This window comes from Salmo trutta, chromosome 15, assembly GCF_901001165.1.
Source record: "Salmo trutta chromosome 15, fSalTru1.1, whole genome shotgun sequence".
Taxonomy (NCBI): Eukaryota; Metazoa; Chordata; class Actinopteri; order Salmoniformes; family Salmonidae; genus Salmo; species Salmo trutta.
In genome coordinates this window covers 63,872,565-63,897,095 of record NC_042971.1, presented here as the reverse complement: position 1 = coordinate 63,897,095, position 24,531 = coordinate 63,872,565, and the positions used below count along the sequence as shown (strand labels likewise).

Here is a 24,531-nt window from a genome sequence, read left to right as displayed (position 1 = left end):
TAAAAACAAAGGAGAGGGGGGGTTAATATAAATAGTCCGGGTGGCCACCCGCTACAGAGGGTAGAACAGTCTAAGAATTGACCATTTTTGGGGCCTAGTATATAGGTCCTGGATGTCAGGAAGCTTGGCCCCAGCGATATACTGGGCCGTAAACACTACCCTCTGTAGCGCCTTGCGGTCAGATGCCGAGCAGTTGCCGTACCAGGCGGTAATGCAACTGGTCAGGATGCTCTCGATGGTGCAGTGGTATAACTTTTTGAGGATCTCAGGACCCATGCCAAATCTTTTCATTCTCCTGAGGGGGAAAAGTTGTTGTCGTGCCCTCTTCACAACTGTCTTGGTGTGTTTGGACCATGATAGTTTGTTGGTGATGTGGACACCAAGGAACTTGAAACTCTCGACCCGCTCCACTACAGCCTGTTCGGCCCGCCTTTTCCTGTAGTCCATAATCAGCTCCTTAGTCTTGCTCACATTGAGGGAGAGGTTGTTGTCCTGGCACCTCACTGCCAGGTCTCTGACCTCCTCCTTATGGGCTGTCTCATCGTTGTCGGTGTCGTCAGCAAACTTAATGACAGTATTGGAGTCGTGCCTGGCCGTGCAGTCATGAGTGAACAGGGAGTACAGGAGGGGGCAGAGCATGCACCCCTGAGGGGCCCTGTGTTGAGGATCAGCGTGTCAGATGTGTTGTTACCTACCCTTACCACCTGGGGTCAGCTCGTCAGGAAGTCCAGGATCCAGTTGCAGAGGGAGGTGTTTAGTCTCAGGATCCTTAGCTTAGTGATGAGCTTTGTGAGCACTATGGTGTTGAACGCTGAGCTGTAGTAAATGAACAGCATTCTCACATAGGTGTTCCTTTTGTCTAGGTGGGAAAGGGCAGTGTGGAGTGCAATAGAGATTGCATCATCTGTGGATCTGTTGGGGCGGCATGCAAATTGGAGTGGGTCTAGGGTTTCTGGGATAATTGTGTTGATGTGAGCCATGACCAGCCTTTCAAAGCACTTCATGGCTACAGACGTGAGTGCTACGGGGCGGAAATCATTTAGGCTGGTTACCTTCGCTTTCTTGGGCACAGGGACAATGGTGGTCTATGGTGGTCTGTAGGTATTACAAACTTGGTCAGGGAGAGGTAGAAAATGTCAGTTTAGACACTTGCCAGTCAATCTTAGTCCTGTATTGACGCTTTTCCTGTTTGATGGTTCATCTGAAGGTGTAGTGGGATTTCTTGTAAGTGTCCCGATTACAGTTTCGCTCCTTGAAAGCGGCAGCTCTAGCCTTTAGCTCGGTGTGGATGTTGCCTGTAATCCATGGCTTCTGGTTGGGATATGTACGTACAGTCAAAGTGGGGACGACATTGTCGATGCTTTTATTGATGAAGCAGGTGGCTGAGGTGGTGTACACCTCAATGCCATTGGATGAATCCAGGAACATATTCCAGTCTGTGCTAGCAAAACAGTCCTGTAGTGTAGCATCAGCGTCATCTGACCACTTCCGTATTGAGCGAGTCACTGGTACTTCCTGCTTTAATTTTTGCTTGTAAACCGGAATCAGGAGGATAAAATTATGGTCAGATTTGCCAAATGGAGAGCGAGTATTCATCTGAGCTGATTATCTGTGAACATAATCATTCAAATAAAAAAAAAATAAAAAAAACATGTCTGCTTTAAACCATATGTTTAATGGGCTGCAGTGAAGTTTAACTTGTAAAAGGGACTCATGGACCCTCGAGTGCATCCCGTCAAAGCCTGGACCACACACTGATCCCACACTGCAACGAGTGACACTTCAGAGCCCGTATTCATTAGAGTGGCAGAGTGCTGATCTAGGATCAGGTCCCCTCATCCATATTATCTTAATCATTCTAAAAGGCAACTGATCCTACATCAGCACTGCTACTGACACTCTGTAGGCCCATAGCTGAGGTCAGGTGTACTACCAGTACTTTCTGGTCCTTTCCAAACATAGGTCTGTACCTCTCTAACACACACACCCACACACACACCCAGACACCCAGACACACACACACCCAGACACACACCCAGACAGACACAGACACCGACACACACAGTACCTTCTTCTTGTCCTCTCCAGCAGCCTTTAGATTGTCCAGGTTGCTGTACGTCTCCAGCTCCTGAGTCATGGTCTCTATCCTGTCCTTCAGGCTGGTCAGCTCTGTGTTGATCTTACTCTCCAGCTGCTCGACCTTCTGCAGGTCAAGGGTCAGACGGTGGTTCTCTGGGGGACGGGCGAGGACGAGACACACAGAGACGGACGGACAAATACACAGACACGGACGTAAAAAAAAAATAAGATCACACAGACAGATCATTGGCATATTTCAAGCGACATCGAGGCTTTATCAATGTAATATATACAGTGAGCTTCAACAGGATTGAGACAGTGACACATTGTTGTGTTGGCTCTGTACTCCAGCACTTTGGATTTGAAATGATACAATGACTATGAGGTTAAAGTGCAGCTTTCATTTGATGGTATTTTCATCCATATCGGGTGAACCCCATTTTAGGGGACCAAAAGTATTGGGACAAATTCACTTTTATGTGTATTAAAGTAGTAAAAAGTTTAGTATTTGGTCCCATATTCCTAGCACGCAATGACTACATCAAGCTTGTGAATCTACAAACTTGTTGGATGTATTTGCTGTTTGTTTTGGTTGCGTTTCAGATTATTTTGTGCCCAATAGAAATGAATGGTAAATACTGTATTGTTATTTTGGAGTCACTTTTATTGTAAATAAGAATAGAATATGTTTCTAATTAATGTGGATGCTACCATGATCACACATAATCCTGAAATAAACGTGAACATTTTATATCATACCCCCCCCAAAAATGCTAACCTCCCCTGTTATTGTAATGGTGAGAGGTTAGCATCTCTTGGGGGTATGATATAAAATGCTAACCTCCCCTGTTATTGTAATGGTGAGAGGTTAGCATGTCTTGGGGGTATGATATAAAATGCTAACCTCCCCTGTTATTGTAATGGTGAGAGGTTAGCATGTCTACTGTGTATGATATAAAATGCTAACCTCCCCTGTTATTGTAATGGTGAGAGGTTAGCATGTCTACTGTGTATGATATAGAATGCTAACCTCCCCTGTTATTGTAATAGTGAGAGGTTAGCATGTCTTGGGGGTATGATATAAAATGCTAACCTCCCCTGTTATTGTAATGGTGAGAGGTTAGTATGTCTTGGGGGTATGATATAAAATGCTAACCTCCCCTGTTATTGTAATGGTGAGAGGTTAGCATGTCTACTGTGTATGATATAAAATGCTAACCTCCCCCGTTATTGTAATGGTGAGAGGTTAGCATGTCTACTGTGTATGATATTTGGTCGTCTGTAACTTTCAAACTCATAATTTTTCCCGATGCATTCAGGACTATCCGTAATCATGGTAGCATACACATTAACGTAGAAATGTTTAGAAATGTTTATAATAAAAGTGACTCCAAAATAGCAGCACATTATTTAACTTCCTTTGGTCACAGTAGGCCTACATGACACCGAGTTACACAGAGTTCCATTACACTGAGTTACACAGAGTTACACAGAGTTCCATTACACTGAGTTACACAGAGTTCCATTACACTGAGTTACACAGAGTTCCATTACACTGAGTTACACAGAGTTCCATTACACTGAGTTACACAGAGTTCCATTATACTGAGTTACACAGAGTTCCATTACACCGAGTTACACAGAGTTCCATTACACTGAGTTACACAGTTACAGAGTTCCATTACACCGAGTTACACAGAGTTCCATTACACTGAGTTACACAGTTACAGAGTTCCATTACACTGAGTTACACAGAGTTACACAGAGTTCCATTACACTGAGTTACACAGAGTTCCATTACACTGAGTTACACAGAGTTACACAGAGTTCCATTACACTGAGTTACACAGAGCTACACAGAGTTCTATTACACTGAGTTACACAGTTACAGAGTTCCATTACCCTGAGTTACACAGAGTTCCATTACACTGAGTTACACAGAGTTCCATTACCCTGAGTTACACAGAGTTCCATTACACTGAGTTACACAGAGTTCCATTACCCTGAGTTACACAGAGTTCCATTACACAGAGTTACACAGAGTTCCATTACACAGAGTTACATAGAGTTCCATTAAACAGGAGTGCATAAAAACAAGTTCACAGTAAATTGTCACATCAGCTTACATCTGAACTCTGATAACACTTGACAGTGGACAGAATGTTAATTTGGGGTGTTTCTTTTTTCCTGTTAGAAGAATAACATTGTTGTGCTGACAGAGTGCTACTGAGCCTGGAGTCTGACCAGACCGTTGCACATAGACTTGTATCCCAAATAGCATCCTATTCCATTCCATACTCTGATTACTTAGTGAATCAACTCTCACCCATTTCCTTCATTCTATAGCTAGAGGACTCCTGATATCTCCAGGAGTGAGAAGTATCATTTGTTGTGGTCTAAGCACTGTCTTTTTGCTAGCTAAGACCATCAACGTTTTAAGTGCTGCCTGTCTTCCCAGTGGTCTACTTGGTGTGTGAACTACTGATTACTCATCATTTGCAGGTAGTTTTTGACACATCAATCAGGCTCAAGGGGCAGGGCAATTTGTGACTTGTTTTGGTAATCAGCGGCTGTATTGGAGAGGGGAGTGGATTCACCTCTCCAAGAGCAATCAGAAATTAGTACAGGGAGGTGTGCTCTCCATCTCTGCTAGGTAATTAGCAATGTTAGTACTTCAGTCACCCCTGTTTTCTCAGCGGCGGTTGCGTCGCAAAACTAAGACGGTTCTGCGGAGTTCATCCAGGAAGGAAAGAGAGAAAGGCTCAACTCTCTCTCTGTCAGTATCTAACCTAGTTATTTACTCTCTCTGTCAGTATCTAACCTAGTTATTTACTCTCTCTGTCAGTATCTAACCTAGTTATTTACTCTCTCTGTCAGTATCTAACCTAGTTATTTACTCTCTCTGTCAGTATCTAACCTAGTTATTTACTCTCTGTCAGTATTTAACCTAGTTATTTACTCTCTCTGTCAGTATCTAACCTAGTTATTTACTCTCTCTGTCAGTATCTAACCTAGTTATTTACTCTCTCTGTCAGTATCTAACCTAGTTATTTACTCTCTGTCAGTATCTAACCTAGTTATTTACACTCTCTGTCAGTATTTAACCTAGTTATTTACTCTCTCTGTCAGTATCTAACCTAGTTATTTACTCTCTCTGTCAGTATCTAACCTAGTTATTTACTCTCTCAGTCAGTATCTAACCTAGTTATTTACTCTCAGTCAGTATCTAACCTAGTTATTTACTCTCTCTGTCAGTATCTAACCTAGTTATTTACTCTCTCTGTCAGTATCTAACCTAGTTATTTACACTCTGTCAGTATCTAACCTAGTTATTTACACTCTCTGTCAGTATCTAACCTAGTTATTTACACTCTCTGTCAGTATCTAACCTAGTTATTTACTCTCTGTCAGTATCTAACCTAGTTATTTACTCTCTCAGTCAGTATCTAACCTAGTTATTTACTCTCTCTGTCAGTATCTAACCTAGTTATTTACTCTCTCTGTCAGTATCTAACCTAGTTATTTACTCTCTCTGTCAGTATCTAACCTAGTTATTTACTCTCTCTGTCAGTATCTAACCTAGTTATTTACTCTCTCTGTCAGTATCTAACCTAGTTATTTACTCTCTCTGTCAGTATCTAACCTAGTTATTTACACTCTCTGTCAGTATCTAACCTAGTTATTTACTCTCTCTGTCAGTATCTAACCTAGTTATTTACTCTCTCTGTCAGTATTTAACCTAGTTATTTACTCTCTCTGTCAGTATCTAACCTAGTTATTTACTCTCTCTGTCAGTATCTAACCTAGTTATTTACTCTCTCTGTCAGTATCTAACCTAGTTATTTACTCTCTCTGTCAGTATCTAACCTAGTTATTTACTCTCTGTCAGTATCTAACCTAGTTATATACTCTCTCTGTCAGTATCTAACCTAGTTATTTACTCTCTCTGTCAGTATCTAACCTAGTTATTTACACTCTCTGTCAGTATCTAACCTAGTTATTTACTCTCTCTGTCAGTATCTAACCTAGTTATTTACTCTCTCTGTCAGTATCTAACCTAGTTATTTACTCTCTCTGTCAGTATCTAACCTAGTTATTTACTCTCTCTGTCAGTATATTACCTAGTTATTTACACTCTCTGTCAGTATCTAACCTAGTTATTTACTCTCTCTGTCAGTATCTAACCTAGTTATTTACTCTCTCTGTCAGTATCTAACCTAGTTATTTACTCTCTCTGTCAGTATCTAACCTAGTTATTTACTCTCTCAGTCAGTATCTAACCTAGTTATTTACTCTCTCTGTCAGTATCTAACCTAGTTATTTACTCTCTCTGTCAGTATATTACCTAGTTATTTACTCTCTCTGTCAGTATCTAACCTAGTTATTTACACTCTCTGTCAGTATCTGACCTAGTTCTTTACAGATGGTCTCATTTTGCTCTTTTGTATCTTTGGCAACTATGTGTGTATTTTCTGTACCTGTTCTCTCCTCTCCCTGTAGGCTTTACAGAAGCTCCCCACCCCTTGGGCTGCAACCCTTCTAATGTAGTGTACCCTGTGTGCACAACCCCATGTTAAATTCTGTGTCTCTGGCAATGTTTGGAACTGCCGATCTGCTGTCAAGAACACTGAGTTCATTTCAGCCTAGGCTGCCCTTCAGTCCCTTGACTGTTTGGCCCTGATGGAGACATGGATCAACCCAGAGAGCACTGCTACTCCCGCGTCTCTCTCTTCATCTGACTTCGTTTTCTCTCCTAGTCCGAGAGCATCTGATCGTCACGGTGGTGGTACAGGGCTACTCATTTCTCCTAACTGGAGATTTTCTCTTTTCTCCCTCTCTCACCTGTCCATGTCCTCATTTGAATTCCATTCTGTCACTGTCACTTGTCCACTCAAGCTTAACATTGTTGTCATCTTTTACCCACCAGGTGCCCTTAAAAGAGTTCCTCAGTGAGATTGACACCCTCCTAAACAAATTTCCTTGACGATGGCACACCGGTCTTCGTACTTGGCGACTTCAACCTCCCCACCTCTGCCTTCGATTAATTTCTTTCCAACTCTTTTTCTCCTCCTTTCCTCTTTTGACCTCACCCTTTCCCAGTCCCCTACAACTCACATCTTTACCCGAGGCTGTTCACCTACTAATCTCACTGTAACCCCCCTCCAGGTCTCTGTTCTCCTACTAATCTCACTGTAACCCCCCTCCAGGTCTCTGTTCTCCTACTAATCTCACTGTAACCCCCCTCCAGGTCTCTGTTCTCCTACTAATCTCACTGTAACCCCCCTCCAGGTCTCTGTTCTCCTACTAATCTCAATGTAACCCCCCTCCAGGTCTCTGTTCTCCTACTAATCTCACTGTAACCCCCCTCCAGGTCTCTGTTCTCCTACTAATCTCACTGTAACCCCCCTCCAGGTCTCTGTTCTCCTACTAATCTCACTGTAACCCCCTCCAGGTCTCTGTTCTCCTACTAATCTCACTGTAACCCCCCTCCAGGTCTCTGTTCTCCTACTAATCTCACTGTAACCCCCCTCCAGGTCTCTGTTCTCCTACTAATCTCACTGTAACCCCCCTCCAGGTCTCTGTTCTCCTACTAATCTCACTGTAACCCCCCTCCAGGTCTCTGTTCTCCTACTAATCTCACTGTAACCCCCCTCCAGGTCTCTGTTCTCCTACTAATCTCACTGTAACCCCCCTCCAGGTCTCTGTTCTCCTACTAATCTCACTGTAACCCCCCTCCAGGTCTCTGTTCTCCTACTAATCTCACTGTAACCCCCCTCCAGGTCTCTGTTCTCCTACTAATCTCACTGTACCCCCCCTCCAGGTCTCTGTTCTACTAATCTCACTGTACCCCCCCTCCAGGTCTCTGTTCTACTAATCTCACTGTAACCCCCCTCCAGGTCTCTGTTCTCCTACTAATCTCACTGTAACCCCCTCCAGGTCTCTGATCACTATTTTGTTTCCTTTTACGTCTCCCTTTCCTCCAACCCTAGCCACTCAGCCCCTACCCTCTCCAGGTCTCCCTTTCCTCCAACCCTAGCCACTCAGCCCCTACCCTCTCCAGGTCTCCCTTTCCTCCAACCCTAGCCACTCAGCCCCTACCCTCTCCAGGTCTCCCTTTCCTCCAACCCTAGCCACTCAGCCCCTACCCTCTCCAGGTCTCCCTTTCCTCCAACCCTAGCCACTCAGCCCCTACCCTCTCCAGGTCTCCCTTTCCTCCAACCCTAGCCACTCAGCCCCTACCCTCTCCAGGTCTCTCTTTCCTCCAACCCTAGCCACTCAGCCCCTACCCTCTCCAGGTCTCCCTTTCCTCCAACCCTAGCCACTCAGCCCCTACCCTCTCCAGGTCTCCCTTTCCTCCAACCCTAGCCACTCAGCCCCTACCCTGTCCAGGTCTCCCTTTCCTCCAACCCTAACCACTCAGCCTATAGCCAGATGGTCATGCGCAGTCGCAATCTTCACTCAGTCTCTTCCACTACCTCTCTCCTATCCTATAATCTCTCCCTTCTTCTAAATCCTTCTCCCTCCTGTCTCCTCATTCTGCCTCTTCAACACTCCCTTTCTGTATCCCAAGACTCGCACTGTCCCCTTTCCTCCTGGTCGGTTCGGCCCTCTCCCCCTGCTCCATGGCTGAGTGACTCATTGCGAGCTTACAGAACAGGGCTGCGGGCAGCTCAGCGAAAATCTTCCGGAGGACCTATCATCCTTCCATTCCCTCCTCTCTACCTTCTCTTCCTCGCTATCTGCTGCTAAAACCACTTTCTATCACTCTAAATTTCAAGCTTCTGCCTCTCACCCTAGGAAACTCTTTTCCACCTTCTCCTCCCTCCTTAATCCTCCATATCCTCCCTCTCGGAGGACAACTTTGTCAACCAGTTTAAAAAGAGGGTTGACGACATCTGCTCCTCATTCACTCAGCCTATTGAGTCCAATGGTCCCACTGACACAGAACTACCCTACGCCTTGACCTCTTTCTCCCCTCTCTCTCTCTCTCCAGATGAAATCCTGTGACTTGTGAGGTCCGGAAGCCCGACAACCTGCCTACCTGTCCGCCCGACCCCCATCCCCTACTCCAGACCCATTCCTCACTTTCCTCATCCCTGACCACTGGCTGCCTCCCCTCTGACGTCAAAATGGCCTGAGTCGCTCCCCTCCTCAAGAAACCAAAACTAAACGCCTCTGACGTCAAAAACTACAGACCGGTAACCCCTTTTCTTTCCAAAAACACTTGAGCGTGGTGTCTCTGACCAACTCTCTCGTTATCTCTCTCAGAATGATCTCGTTGATCCTAACAAGTCAGGCTTCAAGACAGGTCACTCAACCGAAACAGCTCTTCTTCTCTGTGTCATGGAGGCTCTCCACACTGCCAAAGCTGACTCTCTCTCTCTCTCTCTCCTCTGTTCTCATCCTCCTAGATCTATCCACTGCCTTCGACACTGTGAACCATCAGATCTTCCTGTCCACCCTCTCAGGGCTGGCTGTCTCAGGCTCTGCACACTTTGATTGCATCCTACCTGGTAGGCCACTCCTACCAGGTGTTGTGGCGAGGATCTGTGTCTGCACCACACACTCTTATGACTGGTGTCTCCCAGGGCTTGGCTCTAGGTCCTCTCCTCTTCTCTCTATACACCAAGTTAATCGCCTACGTCATTGCTATGCGAATGACACTACTTTTCTCCTTCCCCCTTTCTGACACCCAGGTGGCGACATGCATCTCTGCGTGCCTGGCAGGTATCTCAGCTTGGATGTCGGCCCACCACCTCAAGATCAAACTCGACAAGACGGATGATCTGCTCTTCCTCCCGGGGAAGGCCTGCCCGCTCAAAGACCTCTCCGCGATGGTTGACAACTCCACAGTGTCATACTCCCTGAGTGTAAAGAACCTTGGCGTGACACCCTAAAATTCTCTGCAAACATCAAAGCAGTGACTCGCTCCTGCAGGTTTATGCTCTACAAAATCCATAGAGTACGACCCTTCCTCACACAGGAAGTGGCGCAGGTCCTAATCCAGGCACTTGTCATCTCCCGTCTGGTCTGGACTACTGCAACTCGCTGTTGGCTGGGCTCCCCGCTTGTGCCATCAACCCCATGCAACTTATCCAGAACGCTGCAGCCCGCCTGGTGTTCAACCTTCCCACATCACGCCACTCCTCCGCACTCCACTGGCTTCCAGTCAAAACTCACATCCACTACAAGACCATGGTACTTGCCTACAGAACAGAAAGAGGAAATGCCCCTCCTTACCTTCAGGCTGTGATCAAACTCTACACCCCAACACGTGTTCTCTGTTCTGAAACCTCAGGTCTCTTGGGCCTCACAGCTAGTAAAGGGGGAGGGGAGGGGTGTTGTCAGTCAACTGTAAATGTTATTTAAAATTCTCTTGAGGATTTAAGATGTTTTCGGGAAGATGGGCAGGGACTCTGTCCTAGCTTCAGGGTGACGGTTGTGCCAGGACAGAGAAGAGCTTGGGCTGAGCAGCTCCCGTGAACTAACAGTAAAATGTACTTACTGTGATATGTGGTTGTCCCACCTAGCCTATCTTAAGATGAATGCACTAATTGTAATTCGCTCTGGATAAGAGCGTCTGCTAAATGACTCTGGATAAGAGCGTCTGCTAAATGACTCCCTGACTGGATAAGAGCGTCTGCTAAATGACTCTCTGACTCTGGATAAGAGCGTCTGCTAAATGACTCTGGATAAGAGCGTCTGCTAAATGACTCTGGATAAGAGCGTCTGCTAAATGACTCTGGATAAGAGCGTCTGCTAAATGACTCTGGATAAGAGCGTCTGCTAAATGACTCTGGATAAGAGCGTCTGCTAAATGACTCTGGATAAGAGCGTCTGCTAAATGACTCTGGATAAGAGAGTCTGCTAAATGACTCTGGATAAGAGCGCCTGCTAAATGACTCTCGCACTCTGGATAAGAGCGTCTGCTAAATGACTCCCTGACTCTGGATAAGAGCGTCTGCTAAATGACTCTCGGACTCTGGATAAGAGCGTCTGCTAAATGACTCCCTGACTCTGGATAAGAGCGTCTGCTAAATGACTCTCGGACTCTGGATAAGAGCGTCTGCTAAATGACTCTCGGACTCTGGATAAGAGCGTCTGCTAAATGACTCTCGGACTCTGGATAAGAGCGTCTGCTAAATGACTCCCTGACTCTGGATAAGAGCGTCTGCTAAATGACTCCCTGACTCTGGATAAGAGCGTCTGCTAAATGACTCCCTGACTCTGGATAAGAGCGTCTGCTAAATGACTCTCGGACTCTGGATAAGAGCGTCTGCTAAATGACTCTCTGACTCTGGATAAGAGCTAAATGACTAACATGTAAATGTAGAATGTAAGATCCTTAGAGCCTTCTAGAGCCTTCCACAGCCTTAGAGCTAGCCCATTATCATCCCACCTTGGGTGAAACCAGAAAGATTTATGTTGATGACTGGACAAAGCTAGAGGTCAATAGAGATTAAGAGCCCAGGCTCTGGGGAAGGCGGGGTCTGGGGGAAGGGGAAGACAGTCGGGCGGGGGCTGGGACAGAGGCAGGATGGGGCAGGAGAAAGCAGTCGTGCAAGGGCTGGGACAGGGGCAGGCTAGGACAAAGGCAGGCTGGGACAGGGTAGGGCTGGGCAAGGGCTGGGACAGGGACAGGCTAGGACAGAGGCAGGCTGGGTTCAAGGTAAGGCTGGGACAGGGTTGGGCTGGGACAGGAGAAGGCTGGGACAGGGAGGGACAGAAGCAGGCTGGGACAGGCATGGGCTGGGACAGGAGAAGGCTGGGACAGAAGCAGGCTGGGACAGGAGCAGGCTGAGACAGTCATGGGCTGGGGAAGCCTGGGTCTGGGCTTGGGGGCTGGAACAAGGGCCCGCAGGGTCTGAGATAATTATTTGGAGCAGAGGGCAAAAGCTGGGGGCAGGGACCAAAGACAGGGAGCTGTGCTGGGGCAGGCAGGGTCTGAGAGCAGGAAGGGGAAGCAGTCAGGTTCCTACTGATAACGTTGCGCCCCAGACCCAGCCAGTGGAAGGGGAGCTGCTGCTGTGTACAGAGCAGTAAAGTGTCCCATCAGCACTTCTGTGCATTCTCTACAGCTTCCTCCTGGGGCTAGGGCTAGCCTTTCTCCCCCACCCCCCAGGAATCCCCGCCTCACACACACAGACACATTGCTGCAGTGAGCCGCTGGTGGAGCACAGATAATCGTCTTTTTATTAATGATGTAGAGAGTCAGATTATAATTGTTATGAAAGTTACATATTATAAAAAACACCAGCGTGGGCTGATCATTTACCTCAAAGCAAGTGTCATTATTTCACTTCTGTAAGATTGACTTGAGCTTATTTTCACTGAGCTGTGAAGAAAGACTAGTGAAAGGAACAATGTTTCCCTGGCTCAGAACAGTAGGATCAAGGACATGTAGCAGCAGGGTGGCTTTGGCAACGTCTGCATCCCAAATGGCACCTTACTCCCTACATAGTGCACTACTTTTAACCAGAGCCCTAAAGTAGTGCACTACTTGTGGAATAGGGTTCCATTTCGGACTAAAACAGTTTCAGTGATAAGACATTATTTAGAGGGAACAGCGTTGATAAAACATTATTTAGGGGGAACAGCGTTGATAAAACATTATTTAGAGGGAACAGCGTTGATAAAACATTATTTAGAGGGAACAGCGTTGATAAAACATTATTTAGAGGGAACAGCGTTGATAAAACATTATTTAGAGGGAACAGCGTTGATAAAACATTATTTAGAGGGAACAGCGTTATGTTGATAAAACATTATTTAGAGGGAACAGCGTTATGTTGATAAAACATTATTTAGAGGGAACAGCGTTGATAAAACATTATTTAGAGGGAACAGCGTTGATAAAACATTATTTAGGGGGAACAGCGTTACGTTGATAAAACATTATTTAGAGGGAACAGCGTTGATAAAATATTATTTAGGGGGAACAGCGTTGATAAAACATTATTTAGAGGGAACAGCGTTGATAAAACATTATTTAGAGGGAACAGCGTTGATAAAACATTATTTAGAGGGAACAGCGTTGATAAAACATTATTTAGGGGGAACAGCGTTGATAAAACATTATTTAGGGGGAACAACGTTGATAAAACATTATTTAGGGGGAACAGCGTTGATAAAACATTATTTAGGGGGAACAGCGTTGATAAAACATTATTTAGGGTGAACAGCGTTGACAAAACATTATTTAGGGGGAACAGCGTTGATAAAACATTATTTAGGGGGAACAGCGTTATGTTGATAAAACATTATTTAGGGGGAACAGCGTTGATAAAACATTATTTAGAGGGAACAGCGTTGATAAAACATTATTTAGAGGGAACAGCGTTGATAAAACATTATTTAGAGGGAACAGCGTTGATAAAACATTATTTAGGGGGAACAGCGTTGATAAAACATTATTTAGAGGGAACAGCGTTGATAAAACATTATTTAGAGGGAACAGCGTTGATAAAACATTATTTAGGGGGAACAGCGTTACGTTGATAAAACATTATTTAGAGGGAACAGCGTTGATAAAACATTATTTAGGGGGAACAGCGTTGATAAAACATTATTTAGAGGGAACAGAGTTACGTTGTGAGGCTGAAGACAAAGGAAGGAAACCCCTGGCTCTGAGCCAGCTGCATATTTGATAAATAAACTCAGTTACGAGGAGGAAACGAGGGGGGGAGCAGGGAGTCGATCTGATCAGTGCGGGCGGCTGTAGCTATACAGTCCAGTCCTAGCATAACAGTGTGTGTCTGCGCTTGTTGACAGCGTAGTGACAGAGCACCAGAGTTACTATGCTACTGACAATAAAGCTGTTCTCATCCTCTGCTGATTGCTTATTGTGTAGTCAGGAAGATAAGGTAGAGATGGATCTGATGCTTAACTGTTATCAGCAAGGAGGAAACTGGGGAAAGTAAGGATGACAGTCCAAGTAATCCCAGTAAGCTATGCAGTAATGTACACGTGCCACACATCGAGTTGAACACAGATTCTATAAAACACCTAGTTGTGAGTTTTCAATATCATATCAGCATACTACTTCATCAATATTCAGAGAGATATCTCTCATTTCAGCCTATAGAGTGTTTATAGACATCATCCTTACTGTTGGGGCTGGGGTTCCTTACTGTTCGGTCAACAGTTCTCATTAAGCCACCATGGAGGTATATCGAAAAACGCAGATTTTTACCCAGTTGGACAAATCAAGTCTTAGTTGGTTGTCAAAGAGTGACGAGAGAACCAACATCAGAGAGAGTTTTACAGTAGTGTGGACGAGTGTTGTGGCGGGCATGACATTTTGTCTGCCAGTGATTGTTAAGCGAATAACTGTTGGTCTCACGGTAATTGACCGTTAATTAACAAACACATTTATCATCTCCTGGCTTCCACATTTAGTCTACAAGACACTGATGCAGACCTCTTGGAACATCTACATTTTAAAATGTCTAATAAATCCATTTAATATAGTCTACACCTTCACAATAAATCCATTTAATATAGCCTCCACCTTCACAATAAATCCATGTAATATAGTCTCCACCTTCACAATAAATCCATGTAATATAGCCTCCACCTTCACAATAAATCCATGTAATATAGCCTCCACCTTCATAATAAATCCATGTAATATAGCCTCTACCTTCACAATAAATCAATTTAATATAGTCTACACCTTCACAATAAATCCATGTAATATAGCCTCCTCCTTCACAATAAATCCATGTAATATAGCCTCCACCTTCACAATAAATCCATGTAATATAGCCTCCACCTTCACAATAAATCCATGTAATATAGTCTACACCATCACAATAAATCCATGTAATATAGCCTCCACCATCACAATAAATCCATGTAATATAGCCTCCACCTTCACAATAAATCCATGTAATATAGCCTCCACCTTCACAATAAATCCATGTAATATAGCCTCCACCTTCACAATAAATCCATGTAATATAGCCTCCACCTTCACAATAAATCCATGTAATATAGCCTCCATCTTCACAATAAATCCATGTAATATAGCCTCCATCTTCACAATAAATCCATGTAATATAGCCTCCACCTTCATAATAAATCCATGTAATATAGCCTCCACCTTCACAATAAATCCATGTAATATAGCCTCCACCTTCACAATAAATCCATGTAATATAGCCTCCACCTTCACAATAAATTCATGTAATATAGTCTCCACCTTCACAATAAATCCATGTAATATAGTCTCCACCGTTGCGTAATAATGTATCAGGGACGCAACTGCGAGCGTCCTTATCCAATACCAAGGTACATATTGAAGATATTGGAAGAAACTGTCCACATATACTTTTTCGTCAGCCAACAAGATAAATAAGCCTTACGAACAGCAAAAGCACTAGCTTATGTCAATCTACTATCCCCCAAAGTACAAAAGTTTCAATTCTGTACAATAAATAAATATTCCAAACATAGTCTTGGATAGTTGTGGGATGCGATAGTAATGGTGCACAACATGAGCTCTCATGAAGACTAGTCAAGGATCATATCACCTCCACCTTACCTGACACCCTAGACCCACTTCAGTTTGCTTACCGTCCCAATAGATCCACAGACGGTGCAATCGCCATCACACTGCACACTGCCCTATCCCATCTGGACAAGAGGAATACCTATGTAAGAATGCTGTTCATTGACTACAGCTCAGTATTCAACACCATAGTACCCTCCAAGCTCATCATTAAGCTTCAGGGCCCTGGGTCTGAACCCCGCCCTGTGCAACTGGGTCCTGGACTTCCTGACGTGCCGGCCCCAGGTGGTGAAGGTAGGAAACAACATCTCCACTTCGCTGATCCTCAACACTGGGGCCCCACAAGGGTGCGTTCTCAGCCCTCTCCTGTACTCCCTGTTCACCCACGACTGCATGGTCATGCACACCTCCAACTGAATCATCAAGTTTGCAGACGACACAACAGTAGTAGGCTTGATCACCAACAACGACGAGACGGCCTATAGGGAGGAGGTGAGGGCACTCGGAGTGTGGTGTCAGGAAAACAACCTCTCACTCAACGCCAACAAAAAAAAGGAGATGATCGTGGACTTCAGGAAACATCAGAGGGAGCAGCCCCCTATCCACATCGACGGGACAGCAGTGGAGAAGGGGGAAAGTTTTAAGTTCCTCGGCGTACACATCACAGACAAACTGAAACAGTCCACCCACACAGACAGTATGGTGAAGAAGGTGCAACAGTGAGAGAGTTTTACAGTAGGGTGGACCCAGCTGAGAGAGAGTTTTACAGTAGGGTGGACCCAGCTGAGAGAGTTTTACAGTAGGATGGACCCAGCTGAGAGAGAGTTTTACAGTAGGGTGGACCCAGCTGAGAGAGTTTTACAGTAGGGTGGACCCAGCTGAGAGAGTTTTACAGTAGGGTGGACCCAGCTGAGAGAGTTTTACAGTAGGGTGGACCCAGCTGAGAGAGAGTTTTACAGTAGGGTGGACCCAGCTGAGAGAGAGTTTTACAGAAGGATGGACCCAGCTGAGAGAGTTTTACAGTAGGGTGGACCCAGCTGAGAGAGAGTTTTACAGAAGGATGGACCCAGCTGAGAGAGTTTTACAGTAGGGTGGACCTAGCTGAGAGAGAGTTTTACAGTAGGGTGGACCCAGCTGAGAGAGAGTTTTACAGTAGGGTGGACCCAGCTGAGAGAGACTTTTACAGTAGGGTGGACCTAGCTGAGAAAGAGTTTTACAGTAGGGTGGACCCAGTTGAGAGAGAGTTTTACAGGAGGGTGGACACAATTGAGAGAGAATTTTACAGTAGGGTGGACCCAGTTGAGAGAGTTTTACAGTAGGGTGGACCCAGTTGAGAGGGTTTTACAGTAGGATGGACCTAGCTGAGAGAGAGTTTTACAGTAGGGTGGACCTAGCTGAGAGAGAGTTTTACAGAAGGATGGACCCAGCTGAGAGAGAATTTTACAGTAGGGTGGACCCAGCTGAGAGAGAGTTTTACAGTAGGGTGGACCCAGTTGAGAGAGTTTTACAGTAGGGTGGACCCAGCTGAGAGAGAGTTTTACAGTAGGGTGGACCAAGCTGAGAGAGAGTTTTACAGTAGGGTGGACCCAGTTGAGAGAGAGTTTTACAGTAGGGTGGACCCAGCTGAGAGAGAGTTTTACAGTAGGGTGGACCCAGCTGAGAGAGAGTTTTACAGTAGGGTGGACCCAGTTGAGAGAGTTTTACAGTAGGGTGGACCTAGCTGAGAGAGAGTTTTACAGTAGGGTGGACCCAGCTGAGAGAGAGTTTTACAGAAGGATGGACCCAGCTGAGAGAGAATTTTACAGTAGGGTGGACCCAGCTGAGAGAGAGTTTTACAGTAGGGTGGACCCAGTTGAGAGAGAGTTTTACAGTAGGGTGGACCCAGTTGAGAGAGTTTTACAGTAGGGTGGACCCAGCTGAGAGAGAGTTTTACAGTAGGGTGGACCCAGCTGAGAGAGAATTTTAAAGTAGGGTGGACCCAGCTGAGAGAGAATTTTACAGTAGGGTGGACCCAGCTGAGAGAGAGTTTTACAGTAGGGTGGACCCAGCTGAGAGAGAGTTTTACAGAAGGATGGACCCAGCTGAGAGAGTTTTACAGTAGGGTGGACCCAGCTGAGAGAGAGTTTTACAGAAGGATGGACCCAGCTGAGAGAGAATTTTACAGTAGGGTGGACCCAGCTGAGAGAGAATTTTACAGTAGGGTGGACCCAGCTGAGAGAGTTCTACAGTAGGGTGGAACCAGTTGAGAGAGAATTTTACAGAAGGATGGACCCAGCTGAGAGAGAATTTTACAGTAGGATGGACCCAGCTGAGAGAGTTTTACAGTAGGATGGACCTAGCTGAGAGAGAGTTTTACAGTAGGGTGGACCTAGCTGAGAGAGAGTTTTACAGAAGGATGGACCCAGCTGAGAGAGTTCTACAGTAGGGTGGAACCAGTTGAGAGAGAGTTTTACAGTAGGGTGGACCCAGCTGAGAGAGTTTTACAGTAGGATGGACCCATCTTAGAGAGAGTTTTACAGTATGGTGGACCTAGCTGAGAGAGAGTTTTACAGTAGGGTGGACCTAGCTGAGAGAGAGTTTTACAGTAGGGTGGACCCAGCTGAGAGAGAATTTTACAGTAGGGTGGACCCAGCTGAGAGAGAGTTTTACAGAAGGATGGAACCAGTTGAGAGAGTTCTACAGTAGGGTGGACCTAGCTGAGAGAGAGTTTTACATTAGGGTGGACCCAGCTGAGAGAGTTCTACAGTAGGGTGGAACCAGTTGAGAGAGAGTTTTACAGTAGGGTGGACCCAGCTGAGAGAGTTCTACAGTAGGGTAGAACCAGTTGAGAGAGTTTTACAGTAGGGTGGACCTAGCTGAGAGAGTTTTACATTAGGGTGGACCTAGCTGAGAGAGAGTTTTACATTAGGGTGGACCCAGCTGAGAGAGAGTTTTACAGTAGGGTGGACCCAGCTGAGAGAGAGTTTTACAGTAGGGTGGACCCAGCTGAGAGAGAGTTTTACAGTAGGGTGGACCTAGCTGAGAGAGAGTTTTACAGTAGGGTGGACCCAGCTGAGAGAGAGTTTTACAGTAGGGTGGACCCAGCTGAGAGAGAGTTTTACAGTAGGGTGGACCCAGTTGAGAGAGAGTTTTACAGAAGGGTGGACCCAGCTGAGAGAGAGTTTTACAGTAGGGTGGACCCAGCTGAGAGAGAGTTTTACAGTAAGGTGGACCCAGCTGAGAGAGTTTTACAGTAGGATGGACCCAGCTGAGAGAGAGTTTTACAGTAGGGTGGACCCAGCTGAGAGAGAGGTTTACAGTAGGGTGGACCCAGCTGAGAGAGAGTTTTACAGTAGGGTGGACCCAGCTGAGAGAGAGTTTTACAGTAGGGTGGACCCAGCTGAGAGAGAGTTTTACAGTAAGGTGGACCCAGCTGAGAGAGTTTTACAGTAGGATGGACCCAGCTGAGAGAGTTTTACAGTAGGATGGACCCAGCTGAGAGAGTTTTACAGTAGGGTGGACCCAGCTGAGAGAGAGTTTTACAGTAGGGTGGACCCAGCTGAGAGAGCGTTTTACAGTAGGGTGGACCCAGCTGAGAGAGAGTTTTACAGTAAGGTGGACCCAGCTGAGAGATAGTTTTACAGTAAGGTGGACCCAGCTGAGAGAGAGTTTTACAGTAAGGTGGACCCAGCTGAGAGAGTTTTACAGTAGGATGGACCCAGCTGAGAGAGTTTTACAGTAGGGTGGACCTAGCTGAGAGAGAGTTTTACAGTAGGGTGGACCCAGCTGAGAGAGAGTTTTACAGAAGGGTGGACCCAGCTGAGAATAAAAAACTTGGAAAGCATTACAGAGTTGCTGACATGACTTTTTTCAGATTATTTTCTTTGTCCAGCACCTGGCAACTGGAAAGGCATTTGTTTCTATTAACCTGAGGACCTTGGCTGTAAACAGACTATCATTACTGTGTGGGACTAACCTGAGACCCTTGGCTGTGTTGTGGTGCTGTGTGGGACTAACCTGAGGCCCTTGGCCGTGTTGTGGTGCTGTGTGGGACTAACCTGAGATCCTTGGCTGTGTTGTGGTGCTGTGTGGGACTAACCTGAGGCCCTTGGCTGTGTTGTGGTGCTGTGCTGTGTTGTAACGTGTTGTGTACTAACCTGAAGACAATCCCTTGGCTGTGTTTTGGGACTTGTGCATCTCAGTCTCCTTGAAGCTCAGGTCTTCCTGCATGGACTTGAGCTCACTGGCCGTCACCGACGAGATCTGGCGCATACGGTTCATGTTCTGTATCAACACACACAAGACATCTCCTTTAAACTAGCTTGTTCACTTCAACAACATGCAGTATTGAGAAGATTTATGAAAACCCCTAGTATCTCATATGAGTTAGGAGTTTCATGTCTATAAACTGTAGCCACAGGTCCTGTGTGGCTCAGTTAGTAGAGCATGGTGTTTCCAATGCCAGGGTTGTGGGTTCGATTCCCACGGTGGACCAGTACGGAAAAAAAGAAAATAATAATGTATGAAATGTATGCATTCACTACTGTAAGTCGCTCTGGATAAGAGCGTCTGCTAAATGACTAAAATGAAAAGCAGAACCCATGTGACCGACATGACAGAGAACAGCTGGGAAATAGAAATAAACGGTTAATTCAGCTTACTCATAGATTCTGTTTACAGTGATAATAAACAAACTATCATAGAAAAAACAAGGCAATGTTCAAGCTATGACCTGGGAGTATTTAACAAAATAACGCCCAAGTGTTGTTTCGTTGAGAACAGCAGACAAGCACATGGGTAACATCAGTTGAACCTCTCCCTCCTTCCGCTAGTGTTCCAGTAGAGCTCTCTCTCTCTCTCAGTTAATCAAAATTGGATTTGTTTTCAAATTCTTTGTGGGTCTGTGTAATCTGAGGGAAATATGTGTCTCTAATATGGTCATACATTTGGCAGGAGGTTATGAAGTGCAGCTCAGTTTCCACCTCATTTTGTGGGCAGTGTTGCACATAGCCTGTCTTCTCTTGAGAGCCAGGTCTGCCTAAGGCGGCCTTTCTCAATAGCAAGGCTCTGCTCACTGAGTCTGTACATAGTCAAAGCTTTCCTTAAGTTTGGGTTAGTCACAGTGGTCAGGTATTCTGCCACTGTGTACTCTGTTTAGGGCCAAATAGCATTCTAGTTTGCTCTGTTTTTTTGTAAATTCTTTCCAAAGAGTCAAGTAAATATCTTTTTGTTTTCTCAAGATTTGGTTGGGTCTAATTGTGTTGCTGTCCTGGGGCTCTGTGGGGTGTGTTTGTGTTTGTGAACAGAGCCCCAGGACCAGCTTGCTTAGGGGACTCTTCTCCAGGTTCATCTCTCTGTAGGTGATGGCTTTGTTATGGAAGGTTTGGGAATCGCTTCCTTTTAGGTGGTTGTAGAATTTAACGGCTCTTTTCTTGATTTTGAGGTATCGGCCTAATTCTGCTCTGCATTATTTGGTGTTTTGTACACGGAGGATATTTTTGCAGAATTCTGCATGCAGTCTCAATTTGGTGTTTGTCCCATTTTGGGAATTCTTGGTAGGTGAGTGGACCCCAGACCTCACAACCATAAAGGGCAATGGGTTCTATAACGGATAAAAGTATTTTAAGCCAGATCCTAATTGGTATGTCGAATTTTATGTTCCATTTGATGGAACGTTCACAGTTTTGTGGAAGATTTTCAAGCCAATGTATGTATAGTGTCTGTTTGCTCTAGGCCAACGGTGTCTAGATGGAATTGGTATTCGTGGTCCTGGGAATTTGACCTTTTTTGGAACACAAATTTTTTGTCTTTCTGAGATTTACTGTCAGGGCCCAGGTCTGACAGAATCTGTGCAGAAGATCTAGGTGCTGCTGCAGGCCCTCCTTGGTCTCTCTCTCTCACTCACTCACTCACTCACTCTGCTGGAGTGTTCCAGTAGAGCTACGATGATGGCCTGTGTCTGCCGGTTCTTCTCCACCTCTGTAGCTTTAGTCTCATCAAATGAATCCAGAAAACCTGTGGAAACATGAATCAATACCAGATAATGATCAGTGTAGACTACAATACTGCTTACACATAGGATTTACACTATTTAGGCTGTAAAAATAAATCAGGCAGTGGGCAGTGTTTATATGACCCCCCCACCCTTTATAAACAGGCCCATTTTGACCACATTCTTGCCTGAATACACCTTTTATACCTCCCGTGTGTACGCCGGCATGCCGGGGAGGACTGGTAGAAGTGGTGTGCAGGGTGGGCGTCTATTTTAATTTTTCTATTTTATACATTGAATAAACACCATCAAAAATATAGCCATTATTAATTGCTTTAGGCAGGTCGTAAGAAACAATATAAGGACGAATAAAATGTGTTTTCAAAAAGGAAAAGAATTGCATATTTTGACGTTTAATTAGGCATGTTACAGGTCTGTGCAGCCACGGCTGCACCATCCAAATGAAATCAATAGTTTGTTATTTTGTTAACTAAAACAGACGAGACACACCTATCCGATCACAGTCAACACGCATATATTTTATAATAAGAACATAATGGAATATAACAGAACTTGTCATGGGAACGTGTGGTACCGCTGCCATATTAAAAGTGATGTTTAGAAACAGTCCAGGCCTGTGCTGTTTTGATCCACGTTTCATCTCTTTCCTATTATTATCATTTGTTTTGGTAATTTTACCCCCTTTTCACCACATTTTCATGGTATCCAATTGGTAGTTACAGTCTTGTCCCATCGCCGCAACTCCCGTACGGACTCGGGAGAGGCAAAGTTCGAGAGCCATGCGTCCTCCGAAATACGACCCTGCCAAGCCGCATTGCTTCTTAACCCGGAAGCCAGTCGCACCAATGTGTCGGAGGAAACACCGTCCAGCTGGAGACCGAGGTCAGCTTGCAGGCACCCGGCTCACCACAAGGAGTCGCTAGAGAGCGATGAGACAAGGAAATCCTGTCCGGCCAAACCCTCCCCTAACCCGGACGACACTGGGCCAATTGTGCGCCGCCTCATGGGTCTCCCGGTTACGGCCGGCAGTGACACAGCCCGGGATCAAACCCGGGTCTGTAATAATGCCTTAGACAGCTGCGCCTCTCGGGAGGCCCAAATTTCCTCTCTTTCCTACCCTCACTCCACTTTGTTAGGAAGCAGGAGTAGGGGCTTACCTTCATCATGATACCCATGGAAAATAATAGAAATCCTATTTTCAAAAGCATGTGAGTCTGGTGTTTATATTTCAACGTCCATGGGCTTTTGGAGTTGCCTCCACACGATCGAGCAAAATAATAGGCCTACTTAAGCTACATTATAGCATGTAGCATTTAGGCTACATTATAGCATGTAGCATTTAGGCTACATTATAGCATGTAGCATTTAGGCTACATTATAGCATGTAGCATCTAGGCTACATTATAGCATGTAGCATCTAGGCTACATTATAGCATGTAGCATCTAGGCTACATTATAGCATGCTAAATGTTTCTGATCAGTGATAGATGACCACTTGATTTAGGCTACATTATAGCATGCTAATAATGTGATTGTGATTCCAAGATGGCGTAGCAGTTGGTCGTGTGTTTGTCTTGTCCCGTCTTGTCCCGTGTAAATAGTCGTTTTCCTAGTTTTTTTCATATACATTTTAATCTCACTTTCCATCTACAGACTGAATATATTCTCTTGCAACCCGCCTCACCCAATGTGGTACGGATCTGCTATTTTTATACTTTAGAACTGGAACCCCCTTCAGCAGCTGGGCCAGCTAACTAGCTACTAGCTAGTAGTCAGTTAGCCACTGCTAGCGGTCTTCACCGTTAACTCGGACACGAGCCAGCTTCAGCTCGGTCAATACCTGCCAGTCTGCACAGCGCGATATCAACCCAGAGCATATCGGACTGCTTTTTCTCTACCACATCACCGGATTCCTGCCGCAAGCTCTGGACCATTACACCGGATCATCGCAGCTAGCTAGCTGCAACCATGTGGCTACTGTCCCTAAGCAAGCACCAGTTAGCCTTGAGCTAGCCTTGAGCTAGGCCCATCTCCCAGCCAGCCAATGGAGTATACCAACTATTTCTTGGGCTAAAATAACTCTTTTTACCAATTGGCCTGGACCCTTTATTGACGAAACGGGGCCCGGCCGAGCCATCAAGACTGGTCTGCCGACGTAATCGCCCGAGGTGGTTTCAACAGGCTCCGTTGCGACGTCGCCGAAGACCTATCTGCTAGCCCCGGCCCGCTAGCTTTCTGAATCGCCGTGTCTCTAGCTCGCCTTGCGTAGTAGCGACTACCGAACGGCTCCCTGACTCACCTATTGCTACTCTTTGGACCCAATGATCACTCGGCTACACATGCCTCTCCCTAATGTAAATATGCCTTGTCTACTGCTGTTTAGGTTAGTTATTATTGTTTTATTTCACTGTAGAGCCCCCAGCCCTGCCCAACATGCCTCTTTTGTCCCACCCCCCACACATACGACCTCGCCTGGCTTAACTGGTGTCTCCAGAGACGCAACATCTCTCATCGTTCTCAATGCCTAGTTTTACCTCCACTGTACTCACATCCTACCATACCCTTATCTGTACATTATGCCCTGAATCTATTCTACCAGAAATCTACTCCTTTTATTCTCTGTTCCCAACGCACTAGACGACCAGTTCTTATAGCCTTTAGCCGTACCCTTATCCTACTCCTCCTCTGTTCGTCTGGTGATGTGAGAGGTTAATCCAGGCCCTGTAGCACCCAGCACCACAACTATTCCCCAGGAGCACTCATTTGTTGACTTCTGTAACCGTAAAAGCCTTGGTTTCATGCTTGTTAACAGAAGCCTCTTCCCTAACTTTGTTTTATTCACTGCTTTAGCACACTCCGTCAACCCTGATGTCCTAGCCTTGTCTGAATCCTGGCTTAGGAAGGCCACCAAAATGTTTGAAATTTCCATCCCCAACTACAACATTTT

At 45.5% G+C, this 24,531-nt stretch overlaps 1 protein-coding gene across 1 annotated transcript in view; it reads right to left on the bottom strand.

Moving 5' to 3' along the window:
• ift74 (intraflagellar transport 74) overlaps positions 1-24,531 on the bottom strand; it is a 48,964-nt gene that overhangs the window by 1,733 nt on the left and 22,700 nt on the right. Inside the window, exons 15-17 of the mRNA XM_029692481.1 lie at positions 21,489-21,586; positions 19,729-19,855; positions 2,069-2,232 (exon numbers count right to left, since the gene is read on the bottom strand). Of these exons, the coding sequence (XP_029548341.1) occupies positions 2,069-2,232; positions 19,729-19,855; positions 21,489-21,586 (389 nt within the window). The remainder of the gene's footprint in view (positions 1-2,068; positions 2,233-19,728; positions 19,856-21,488; positions 21,587-24,531) is intronic.